The 13,940-nt window shown below is 32.8% G+C and overlaps 2 protein-coding genes and 1 pseudogene across 2 annotated transcripts in view; 2 read left to right on the top strand and 1 right to left on the bottom strand.

Moving 5' to 3' along the window:
* LOC104709802 lies at positions 6,692-7,937 on the bottom strand (annotated as a pseudogene).
* LOC104707870 (probable pectinesterase/pectinesterase inhibitor 40) lies at positions 9,103-12,610 on the top strand. Its single transcript, XM_010424308.2, has 3 exons — positions 9,103-10,133; positions 11,349-11,509; positions 11,682-12,610. Exons 1-3 carry the CDS (start codon positions 9,415-9,417, stop codon positions 12,371-12,373), a joined length of 1,572 nt encoding a protein of 523 aa, XP_010422610.1. The 5' UTR covers positions 9,103-9,414; the 3' UTR covers positions 12,374-12,610.
* LOC104709803 (probable pectinesterase/pectinesterase inhibitor 39) overlaps positions 12,860-13,940 on the top strand; it is a 3,713-nt gene continuing 2,632 nt past the window's right edge. The window contains 3 exon segments of the mRNA XM_010426360.2: positions 12,860-12,893; positions 13,276-13,539; positions 13,542-13,864. Coding sequence (XP_010424662.2) covers positions 12,860-12,893; positions 13,276-13,539; positions 13,542-13,864 — 621 coding nt within the window.

The raw sequence follows: 13,940 nt of genomic DNA on the forward strand, positions 1-13,940 counted from the left end.
CGACTGTGTGATCGTGGGGGACATTCCTGACAGTCCTGAGGTGGTCATGGTCGAGGATTACATTAGTATCTCTTCTGACTCATGCAATTCTATGCCTGTTGAGAGTCCGAAGTCACCATTGACGTTTGCTGGTTCTGTTCTTGATGTGCCTCTAGTTCCAGAGTGGTACGATCTTGACCCTCCATCATCTCCGCTTGCTTCACCATATCTCCCATCACCCACTACGCCATCCTTGAGTCCCATATCCACTTGGTGGAGAGAGTCTTCGCCTGTGCAGGGACCTTTGAGCACTAGTGGAGGAGTGGCTATGGGGCGTGGTAGTTCTGTGGAACGTATCTATGTTCCCAGTGACCGAGAGCCTTATTGTTTTACTTGTGGTCAGTTGGGACATTATCCAGGGAGTTGTGTGTACTACAGGGCATAAAAGTAAAGCCATTATGCAAGCCTGAACATATAAGCCAATGATGATCGGATCAATCTCTGCAATGCTCTCAGGTTATGTCTCTCTTTTTCTCTGTTAATTTTTTCTTTAATTATATTATCTTTTCTCTATTGATGAACTATTAGACCATGTACAATGATTTTTTTTCAACACCCTCCACCTCAACTTCCACATCATTTTCTCTTTCTTCCATCTAATCATTCAACACCCAAATCAATTTTAACCTCTCCAACAATTTTGTTTAATAAAATTCAACACCTTACCCCACTATTTTCATTTTATATTTTTTTATTTTTACTTAATTTGATAACAACACATTTATAGTAATTTAAAATTAATAAAAGTCACATTATTATTTTTAAATTGAATTTTATATTTTTAGCTAATATTTTAATATGACAAAAATAAAAATTATTAATTATTAAAACAAATAAAATTACACAAACTTCAAATTCGGAAAATACAAACACACACAATACAGCTAATAAAACGAACATAACTTAATTAGTACAATCATCTTAACTTAAATCACACGCAGAAATTTAAGAACCTCTTTAATCACGGAACATCCCAAATTTTGTCCATATGTGTTTGACTAGATCTGCTTGCAATTCATGATGGACATTTGAATCACGTAATTGACATCTAGCACGCACATGCGTGCATCATTCTCCGACCAGCCGCTTTGTTGTAAACGCTTGGCGTTATCATAAGCACCAATCCATTTGCCTAGTTTTTGATTCATGTAGTTGATTTCTGCATGAAGCTCCATCACGAGGAGGATGAAATGAGCAATGTTCATTACAGTAGTCAGCAACTTTACCCCAATAAGCTTCACCTTTTTGGTTTTTACCAACAACGTTGTATGTTCCATATTTAATCCATCCACTCAATAACACCAAATTTTGTTATGTTGTCCAATTGGGGCTTTTCCGGCGAGTTGGAGTTGAATCTTCTGTATTTGGAGTGGCTTCAGTACCACCGCTCATATCACCAAGAGCCATTTGTGTAGAAAATCCCGGAAATTCATTTACTCCAACATTTGAAACATTACCCATTGGAGTAGAAGAACTAGAAGGTGTTTGAGATGGATATGGCATCTTGATCCAAAATATGGAGGATAGTTTGGAACAGCTGATGACAAGAAAAATTTTGGTGAAAACCCATAATTTGGTACATTTTGGGGTTGATTTGCGGATTGGTTTTGAAACTGATAATTGTTGGGATTTGGATACTTGAACGGATGATTAGAAGAATTTTGAGTGTTAAACGGATTATTATTGGGATCCATTTAACAACAAAACAAAATTAAAAAAAGTATAAAGAGTTGATAGGAAGATATAGGAGAAAGTTATAGTGAGAAATGAAGTTTTTTTTATCTCCAAAAGAAACAAAATGGTCACTATATATAGATTTTAAAAAATTATGAATTTTGATATAAATTTCGTTTTAAAAAAAAAAACTGATTACAACCAAATAATTGAGAGGAGATAAAAACACACAAAAATCTGGATAACTAATAGTAAAACAACAGATAAAAAGAAAAGAAAAAAAAAGTGTCGGTCAAAAGAAAAAACATTATCTCACCACTCCCTCCAATCACAATCTGACACTTATCACTGAAGTTCCCACTTTTTTTGCATTCAACCTGTTGAATGTTCAACTCAAATGAATGCACATCTATTTTCTTTTTTATTCAACACCCTTGTTGTAGACATTAAACTGTTGAAAAAAAGATTCAACAAGCCCATTGTAGATAGTCTTATATATAACCTGTTTATTTTATAGCATGCGTCTAATGAACGTTTTGTTATTTTGTAGGTGGCAATGGCATGTGTGTAATACAACAAACTATGGTTGGATTGGTTTCTCTGTTTCCATTATTCGATTCAGGTAAGCCTGACTCATCAATATGTATGTATTTGTCTCACTTTTTTGTGCTACATCTACATGTGTGTGTGTTTTTTGCCTAGCATAAAGGATGTAATATGTTTTCACGTGTTTGGTGTTTCTTTTAGTAAGCATCACACACCATCAATGTGACTTTGTGGCTATACAATATTAGGATGTATCAGAATGAAAATTGTTTTCTGGGGCATGTAATGTCATCTTACTCATCTTTTGGTCTGTTTCTATTATTTTAACTTTTAAGTCTAATTAGTAATATTATAATATATCAAAACATCTATTTACGCGTCTAAAGGAAAATTTAATTTTCGGGTGNTTTTTAAAAAAAAAAAAAAAAAAAAATTGTAGGTCTATTTGGGTATTGAGATGCGCAGAAGAACTGGATCAAAACTGTCATTCTCCCTAGCTACTTGATTAAGGTTAGCTCACACAACTTTACATTATTTGAATTAGGATTTAATTAAATTCATTAATATGATATATTAATTAAACATGATAAAATTAAACTACTCTCTATATAATATTTTAAATAAAAGAAATTAATACAAAATTAACTCACTAATTAAATATGATTTGATATTGTCAAATTAATAAAAGAAAATTGAGTGTTAAATTGCAATAAAATGGAGAATAATGGAGTTTGGTGTCCTATCCATTGCATCTTTTTTGGTTCTAAGTTCAATTTTTTTTCAAGTAATGTAAGATTAACACTTCAATTTCTTAATATTAATTTGACAACAACTACTATATATAAAAAATATTACAAACTTTACACACTAACTACATATGATCTTATAGTCGAATTAATAAAAGAAATTTGAGTGTTAAATTGAAATACAATGGAGAATAACTGAGCTTGGTGTCCTATACATTGCATCGTCTTTGGTTCGTAAGTTTGGCATCACTAGTTCAATCTTTTTTCAAGTGATGTAATTTTAATACTTAAATTTCTTAATAATAATTAGACAACAACTACTATATATAAAAGATAATACAAACTTTACACACTAACTACATATGATCTTAAAATGTGAATTAATAAAATAAATTTTAGTGTTAAGTTGCAATACAATGGAGAATAACCGAGCTTGGTGTCCTACCCGTTGTATCGTCTTTGGTTCGTAAGTTTGGCATCACTAGTTCAATCTTTTTTCAAGTAACGTAACTTTAACACTTAAATTTCTATTAACTAGACAACAACTACTCTATATAAAAAAATATTACAAACTTTACACATTTGATCTTAAATAGTCGAATTAATAAAAGAAATTTGAGTGCTAAATTAAAATACAGTGGAGAATAACCGACCTTGGTATCCTATCCATTGCATCGTCTTTGGTTCGTAAGTTTGGCATCACTAGTTCAATCTCTTTTCAAGTAATGTAATTTTAACACTTAAATTTCTTAATATTGATTAGACAACAACTACTATATAAAAAAAAATATTACAAACTTTACACACTAACTACATATTATCTTAAATAGTCAAATTAATAAAAAAAATTTGAGTGTTAAATTGAAATACAATGGAGAATAACCGAGCTTGGTGTCCTATCCATTGCATCGTCTTTGGTTCGTAAGTCTGGCATCACTAGTGCAATCATTTTTCAAGTAACGTAACTTTAACACTTAAATTTCTTAATATTAACTAGACAACAACTACTATATATAAAAAATATTACAAACTTTACACACTTACTACATATGATCTTAAATAGTCAAATTAATAAAAGAAATTTGAGTGTTAAATTGAAATACAATGGAGAATAACCGAGCTTGGTGTCCTACCCATTGCATCGCCTTTGGTTCGTAAGTTTGATATCACTAGTTCAATTTTTTTCAAGTAATGTAATTTTCACACTTAAATTTCTTAATATTAATCTGACAACAACTACTATATATAAAAAATATTACAAACATCACTAGCTCAATTATTTTTCAAGTAATGTAACTTTAACACTTAAATTTCTTAATATTAATTAGACAACAACTACTATATATAAAATATATTACAAACTTTACACACTAACTACATATGATCTTAAATTGTTGAATTAATAAAGAAATTTGAGTGTTAAATTGCATTACATTGAAGAATAACCGAGCTTGGTGTCCAATCCATTGCATCGTCTTTGGTTTGTAAGTTTGACATCACTAGTTCAATATTTTTCAAGTACTGTAATTTTAACATTTAAAAATTTTAATATTAATTTGACAACAACTACTATATATATAATAATATTCTTAAAAAAAATATTACATAACTTTACACACTAATTACATATGATCTTAGATAATCGAATTAATAAAAGAAATCTTGAGTGTTAAATTGCAACACAATAGAGAATAACCGAGCGTGATGTCCTATCCATTGCATCGCTTTTGTTTCGTAAGTTTGGCATCACTAGTTCAATATTTTTTCAAATATTATTAAAAAAATAATTCAAACTTTACACATTAATTACATATGATCTTATATAATCGAGTTAATAAAAGAAATATGACTGTTAAATTACAATACAATGAAGAATAACCAAGTGTGGTGTCATATCTATTGCATCGTCTTTGTTTCGTAATTTGGCATCACTAGTTCAATCTTTTTTCAAATAATGTAATTTTAATACTTAAATCTCTTCATATTAATTCGACAACAACTAGTATATATATAATAATAATCTTTAAAAAAATTATTATAAACTTTACACAATAATTACATATATAATCTTAAATTGTGAGTAAAAGAAATTTGAGTATGAAATTACAATGCAATGAAAGAATAACCGAACTTAGTGTCCTCATTCATTGCATCATCTATACTAGGTGGGTGCCTGTGCTACGCGCGGGATGTTGTTTTCGTTTGTGTTATTTATTTTTTGGTCTTCTATTTTGTATATTGACGTTTGTTCATAGGAAGTTTTTAGTTGGTTTTAAAATAATGTGTGTTTAATAGCAGTCGCCTCAACCCATGTTTTATACTCTGCAATAGATGTTTGAAGATTAATACGATACCAAATTATTGTTGTAGACAATCGGATAAACAACAATAGCAAACACCTTTTTTTCTACCAAAACAGTTCCACATGCAGCAGTTGGAACAACAACTACTACTAAATCAACAACTTGTAGAGCAACTGTATTTGATTTAAATGCGACATTAGTTATAAAATAGTAATTAGTTAAATTAATTGTATTGTTAATTTGGTTCATAATAATCTGTGGATAACTTTTGAAGAAACGAATAAGTCAATTGATACAAATACTATTTTACTTTTCTTACATCATTTATTTATTTGCTTTTCTATTAATTTTTTTATTTGGTAAAGTGAGACTGTAATTACTTAATCTAACCATATTTTTTATTTTAACTATTCTATTTTGTTAGCTAAAAAAACTCTAAATTATTTACCCAAGTTAAGAAGTATTTAAATGTAAGTAAATAAAACTGTAAATTATTTAATTTCATTGGATTTTCTATATTAACATTTTTCATTTTGTGTTATAACCATTGAATTATACTTATTGATAATGGATATAATTATTTTATAGGTTGTATCTAAAAAATACTTAACTTACGGGATATATTTAACCTCAATGTAAATTTTTTAAAATAATATTATATTTATAATTCTTTCGTAGGTTATTTGTTAAAAGCTCTACAATTTTAATTTATTTTAGAGAATTTTGTTAAAAATACCCCTTTTGGGATTTCCTTTTCAAAATACCTTTTTTGAATATTTTTATTTTTACCCTATTTTACACAATTACAATATGTTAAATTAATTTTTAGAATTTTTTTTCGGTTTGGGTTCTCTATTTTACATTTAGGATATAGTTTTGAGGAGTTATGATTTAGTATTTGGAACTTAGAGCTTAGAATTTAGTTGTTTTATACATGGAAAAGTAATATTTTTGAAAATGGATAACATGAAAGAGTATTTTTTAAAAATGATTTAGAATAAAGGTATTTTTAAAAATTCTCCTCTGTTCTAATCATTAAAAGTTTAGTTATGTATAAATGTAATGTTATTATAAATATATTTAATTATTGACCCATGTTGGCTGCGGTATACTGTTGGTCAATTTTTTTATGCAACAATGAAAAAATTATTAAATATTCTTAAATAATGAACATCAAAAACAATACTAACTAACAAATGCGATTTTTATTTTTTAGTTATTTAAATTTTGTTCCGCTGTGTATGGGAAGTTTAAATTCTTTTTAAAATTATATTTACACTTCTTTTGTTATTTCCCTAAATACCCGCAGCTATCAACCTAGCTAGTAGGATTAACAAAACCTGTTCAATCTTTATTGGATGCCAAAAATACAGTTTCCCTGTTTTAATCTTTAGGTATTTCAATGTAGTGAACATTGTTCATTAGGAAAAGCTGAGTTAATGCTGCATCTTTGTACTGTTTCGATTTACCATCCAGATTATTATGTAAAGTGTGCATGATCCTCGTTGTTACAGCTCCCAGCTCAGTATCAGGATCTTTACAGTCAAACTCTTGAAATAGTAGCGTCAACGTCGATTGATAACTGTTCCCAAAAATTCCAAAAAAAAAATCTCTGATTAGTCCAACAAAAACACAGACAATTTCTGTTGCATATGTAAAAGTTACTTACTCGAACAAGAACTTGACGTAATTTATGACACAGCTAGTAAGAGGATGTACGGTTCCATCCATAACCGCGGTTTTAGTAGCATCCTTTTCAACTGCTTCTTCAAAATCAGCAAAAGTTTCATGAGCTGTCTGAGCTAATCGCTTTGTCAGATTCAGCGCAGAATCTTTCATCTCGGTACAAGGTTGGCTTCCAAAGAGCAACTCAATCTATATAAATGAAAAACAATTAGGTGACGGCAAACACACATAATTTTTGTGTGAGACATTAAACTGTTACCTCGGGCTGAAGCTCTCTCATTATTTCATACATATCTAGCAGAACAAAGAGTTTCTCAGGTGATCTCTTGCTTTTAGCAATAGCCTCCCCGAAACTAAGCACCAGTGACTTTACCGAAACACTGATCTCTCAGAGACTCAACTCCATCGAGTATTTGGTCGCATATTTTCTTTTCCGCAGCAAACAACAGTTTCACCTGTCCCAAAGCAAGTGCCGTGTCAGTGAAGGAAACCGTAACGAATATATAAAGGTGTTCATTGTTTATTTTCGGAAGAGTGTTGTTGTATACTGATATTCGCATGTAACAATTCCCAATCTTCGCTTCTAAGACCTCCCATTGCATTCTTTGAACATCATCTTTGCTAAGCCTCTCCACACCTAATTTTCGCAAACTCTGTTCCAACACCGCAGCTCGAGTATCCCTAGTAAATTACAAATACTAACATGGATCAGTATACATCTCATGACATTACTGAGAGAGACTAAGAGGAGAGTGAAGCAAAATAAGGAAAGGTTGTACCTGTAAGCTTTGAAAAGTTGTTGCTCATGACCAGCTTGAACCATTCGTTGAGCCAAATCATGAAGCAGAGGGAGGACTACCGGGGGAATGACTGTTGGGACTGTAAAAATAGCGTTTTCTAAGCTCTTGTGATGCGGATCATGGTTCCATTGGCTTGCTAACATTGTTGAAAGAGATTAAAATATCAAGTGTAAGTAAACAATCCTTGCACAAGCAAGCAAATTAGCTTCATAAATTAGGCACAAGTGTAAATATTTGTATAATCTAAAGTAAGAGAACCTGTAGTTTTGTAGTATCTGTCTGAACTCATCCTCTAGTTTTGATAGTTCCTCTCAATTGATCAATTGCTTCCAGGTAACTTTCAAGATCCCCATGTGGTCCTCTCAGTATTTTAGCTTCCGCCTGACAAACAAAAATGGATCAATCTTTATTCAGCTTAGTCATTAATTCTGCTTCAAACACACAAAAAAGAAAGTGATCTTAGATTTATCTGAAGATAAAAAAACTCTCCTTCTTACCAAGAACAGAGTTTATATTAGTAACAAAATATGTCACAATGTGACCTCCTCCCTAAAGAAGAGCTTGACAACAAGCTACATTAACCATACTTAGAGGCAAAAGCTTACCAAAAATTGTGGACCTTAATATAAATTACTATTTATCTTAGTCATTCAATTCATACCCGATCCGAACCGGGATTTTTCGGTTCGGTTCCAATACGGATATTTCGGGTCGGGTATTTTGTCCAGGCCTATGTGAAGCCAAAGTTTTTGTTGTGGAGCTGGGCTGTGAATGGTTTGACACTAATGGGCTGCATTAGAATTAGGTTTAAATTTGTTTTTTTTGTTTTGTTGGAAGGAAGAGCTTTGACACTAATGGGCTGCATTAGAATTAGGTTTAAATTTGTTTTTTTTGTTTTGTTGGAAGGAAGAGCTTTGACACTAATGGGCTGCATTAGAATTAGGTTTAAATTTGTTTTTTTTGTTTTGTTGGAAGGAAGAGCTTTGACACTAATGGGCTGCATTAGAATTAGGTTTAAATTTGTTTTTTTGTTTTGTTGGAAGGAAGAGCACACATGTCACTCTTTTAGGTGTTGACGTGTCAAGCTCAGGGAGAGAGTTAGCCTACTTTTAAAGTATAGATTTGATATTTTGACAAATAAGGACTTCAAAGTTCTGAAATCTGCAAATAAGACCTTAAAATTTGACACAAGGTCCAAAAAAATTTGAACCGGGTGTGCTTAGGAATTGGGAATATGGATCTTTGTATTTTCTCATGATCATAGATGATACATTTGTGGTCTCTGTGTTTAGAGTTAATCATTTTTATCATGATTTATCGACAATTGAATCGGAGAATACATCGGGTTCATAGTATTAACGGCATCAATTTTCATGTGTTTAAAATTGAATATTTTGTAGAACATGGAATATTTCATCAGACATCATGTGTTACAATTCTTCAACGAAATAGGAGATGAAAGTCGAACGGAAACGTCATCACGTGTGTATGCGTGCGTGCTTGCTTGGTTTGGCTAGGCACATCAAATCAATTGGTTAGGTGTTACTGTATCGTTGCGAATTTCTTATATAAGTTCCTCTTTCATTACAGCTCCGATCACTACATTTTGAATAATCCGAGATGAAGAAAGAGTCCAAACAGATTCTACGATTGACCTTTCTCCTACTCTTCTTCTTATCCACCGTATTCTCATCTCACTCACCACACAAAACGCAGCGTTTTACATCCTCCGATGACAGCACTGAGCTCCTCGTCGCCGCATTAAACCAAACCATCTCAAAGGTCAATCTCTCTTCCTCCAACTTCTCTGACCTCCTAAACCGTCTAGGCTCTAACCTAAGCCACCGCGACCGCTGCGCATTCGACGACTGTCTCCAGCTACTCGATGACACCGTCTTTGATCTCACCGCCGCGATATCCGAGCTCCGATCTCATTCTCCGGAGATCCATAACGTTAAAATGTTACTCAGCGCTACGATGACAAATACACGAACGTGTCTCGATGGTTTTGCTTCTAGCGACGACGAAGAGGAGGATGATTTGAATTATAATAATAACAAGACGTATGGAGTGGCTGAGAGCTTGAAAGAGAGCCTATTCGATATCTCTAGCCACGTCAGGAACTCGTTAGATATGCTTGAGGATATTCCAGGGAATATTCCGGGGAAACTTGAGGAGGACGTTGGGTTTCCGATGTGGGTCTCAGGGAGTGACCGCAACCTACTTCAAGATCCCGTGGATGAGACTAAGGTTGATCTGGTGGTGGCTCAAAATGGTACCGGAAACTATACAACCATAGGCGAGGCCGTATCCGCCGCTCCCAACTCGAGCGACACCAGGTACGAAAACGTTGGATATTAGGTTTGGTTGGTAAAGGTGGTAACGTGTAGATAACAATAGCATTCTGCATGTTTTTTTATTAATTTTTGTTTTGTAATTAATTTCTTTTCCAAAATCTGTTTTGGTTAATGATTCGTTCGATCAATTTCCTCGATTTTGAATTTGATTCTTTTTTATTTTTAGAGACTAAAATTTTAGATAGGTCGGAAAGGAAAAAATAAAAGAAATCTAAACTTAATTTGCGCTAAAAAAAAGTGTTACAATTTACAAATAATTCCAAGTAAGTTAGTGAACAGATAATTCTTCTTTAGTCTTGCTTTGAATATTCGTATTTGCGAAAATCTTCATTCTGTATTTTAACAACGTTTTTCCAAGTTTCCGATAGATTATATTTCTTTCTTTCGAGTTAATTTGGTTGTTTCAACGTAATATCTTAAACTTGGTTTTTAAAACTTTTGAAGAAAATTATAATTTAAACTTGTTCTATACTCATCACAGTTACAACAAACAACATATCTTAAACTAGGTTTGTTTCTTCTACTCTACGCAAAATCAATGACCAAAACACAAGTGTTTTTGTAATCACTAGTGTCTACGGAAATTTTGGTTACGTTGAGATCATTAGTTTCTTTTTGTTCCTTTTGTTTGTGAGAAAAAAAAAATAACGAAGAACGTTTATGCTAGTGATACAATGTAACCAAAATTTCCATAAATGTTACTCAAAGAGAATCTAGAAAAATTCTACATGAAGAATAAAAAAGATCTCGAAATAAACTATGATCAACATGTAATCAAATCATGCATTAAATTAAAGAAGCCAAATTAAACACAAAATTACATGAAATTTTCAAAGATATTATTGTCCTGTCCATTTAATTTTAAATCATTCTAATAAAATTCTAAGTATGTAACATTAATACAAAAAAATCTAAATATGTTTTGAGCATAACATTTACATATATATTTTCATGATCATTTTAATCGGAACCGTATCATATTGTAGTGAGTGGGATACGTGTACATATTATAATTTTCTCTTGGTCGTCGTCAATACTCAGCTCATACTTGATTTATTTTACTATATAGTATATACATATGTCTTTATTTTATTTTAGCTTAAAATTACATAGCTATGCCTTTCTTTTGAACTTTTGAATATCTATGAAGTCAATGCCTCAATGAATGTATATTGATTTTATTTTATTATATGGTAGGTTTGTGATATATATAAAATCTGGGGTATATTTCGAAAACATTGAAATACTGAGGGAGAAGACAATGATAATGTTCGTCGGGGATGGAATCGGACTGACAGTAATAAAAGCTAACCGTAGTTATGGAGATGGATGGACAGCATATTTCTCTGCCACCGTTGGTAAATGGTAAGTCCTTCAGATTTACAATGCTATACATTTTTTGCAGCTTGTATTAAATATTAGGCAATTTACGACAATGTTTGCAATTTTTGCAAATCATTTACGACAACTCTATATATGTCTATCATATTATTGTATTATCTTAAATACAATATATAATTGTATATGCAGGTGTGAGAGGTAGTGGCTTCATAGCTAAGGACTTATCATTCGTGAATGATGCCGGACCGGCTAAACACCAGGCTGTGGCATTACGAAGTAGTTCTGACCTCTCTGCCTTCTACCGATGCAGCTTTGAAAGCTACCAAGACACCATCTATGCCCATTCACACAAACAGTTTTATCGAGAATGTGATATATATGGCACGGTCGACTTCATATTTGGCGACGCATCGGTTGTGTTCCAGAATTGTAGTCTCTTTGCTCGTAGACCAAATCCTAACCAGAGAATCATATATACCGCTCAAGGTCGGGAAGACTCACGTCTACCCACAGGCATTTCTATAATTCATTGCAAGATCTTGGCCGCACCTGAATTGATCCCTGTGCAAGCCAACTTCAAAGCATATTTAGGCCGTCCGTGGCAACTATATTCTAGGACGGTTATCATGAAATCGTTTATTGACGATCTGGTGGATCCTGCCGGATGGTTTAAGTGGAAAAATGATTTTGCACTTGAAACCTTATATTATGGAGAGTACATGAACGAAGGGCCGGGGTCGAACCTGACCAACCGGGTCCAGTGGCCTGGTTTTAAGCGTATAGAAACCGTGGAGGAAGCAACTGAGTTCTCTGTTGGTCCATTTATCGAAGGCAACAAATGGCTTAATTCTACCGGAATTCCTTTTACTCTTGACCTCTAGTCTAATCATTACAAATTTTGATAGTAGCATATAAGCAAAATTTCATTAATACATTACCATGCACATATAATTGTAAGCTGGATTATCAAAAATAGAAAAGAAATTGTAAGCTGCAGGGGATCAAATAATTTCGACAATTTAATACTTGCTATAATGTAAGATCTATGTGTTTTGATCTTTGTGTTAATTGATTTTGGTAACTAGGTACCAGCTAGTTAGATGTGTTCTGACCTTTGGGTGTTAATGGGTTTTGGTAAGTAGGTACTAGCTAGTAAGATGTGTTTTGATCTTTGCATAGAAGCAAAATTTCATTAATACATTACCATGCACATATAATTGTAAGCTGGATTATCAAAAAAAAAAAAGAAATTGTAAGCTGCAGGGGATCACATCATTGCGACAATTTATTACTTGCTATAATGTAAGATCCATGTGTGTTTGATCTTTGTGTTAATTGATTTTGGTAAGTAGGTACCAGCTAGTAAGATGTGTTCTGACCTTTGGGTGTTAATGGGTTTTGGTAAGTAGGTACTAGCTAGTAAGATGTGTTCTGATCTTTGTGTTAATTATTTTTGGTCAGTAGCTACTAGCTAGTAAGATGTATTCTCTAATCTCTGTATTATTATTTTTTATGTAAGCATGGAAAGGAATATTGACAACGTCTTTTCAAAAGTAGAAATAAGCTACAGATAGGGCAGATGGTCAAAACAAAACAAAATTATCTTTTTAATCAATTTATCTATAGAAGTATATATTAAGTTGAAACAATTAATTTTAATATTAAATTCCCAGTTTCTCTTTTATTTAATTTGTTGTATATAACATTCTTCGCATATATATTGTTACCTTTGGGAGTTTTTATATAAGACCACACACCACCATTCACCTCTTTTACATTTCAGCTTTGTCTTTTATTTTTTTCTTTCGATTTTACTACAATCTTAAAGAAAAAAAAAAAAATAATCCAATTAGAAAAAAACCAAAACACTTAATTTTCAACTTACTGCCATTAACCTATCACTTAATCTTCTTATCCGCCGTCGTTTCATCTCATTCACCATCATACACCACTCACAAAACACAGCATTTGACCGGAACCAAAGTCACCCCTGAGCTCGTAATCGCCACCCTAAACCTAACCATCTTAAAGGTTAGTGTCTCTTCCTCCACTTCTCCGACCTCCAAAACCGTGTTGATCCAAACCTAACCAACCGTGAACGCTGCGCATTAGAAGACTGTCTTGGTCTACTCGACGACACCATCTCAGATCTCCAAGCCGCACTATCTAGCCTCCGATCTTCATCCTTTGAGTCCCATGACGTCAAAATGTTGCTCAGCAACGCCATGACAAACCAAGACACGTGTCTAGATGGTTTCTCGAGATGTGGCAATGAGAATAACAATGATATGAGTGTTGCATTGCCTAAGAACTTGAAGGAGAGCATCTTAAACATCTCTAACAACCTCAGTAACTCCCTCGACATGCTTCAGGTGATGTCGAGGAAGAACCCGTCCCGGGAATCATCTGACGTTGACGTTGAGTACCCGGGTTGGGTCTCAGAGTTTG

This window comes from Camelina sativa, chromosome 8 (genome assembly GCF_000633955.1).
Source record: "Camelina sativa cultivar DH55 chromosome 8, Cs, whole genome shotgun sequence".
NCBI lineage: Eukaryota > Viridiplantae > Streptophyta > Magnoliopsida > Brassicales > Brassicaceae > Camelina > Camelina sativa.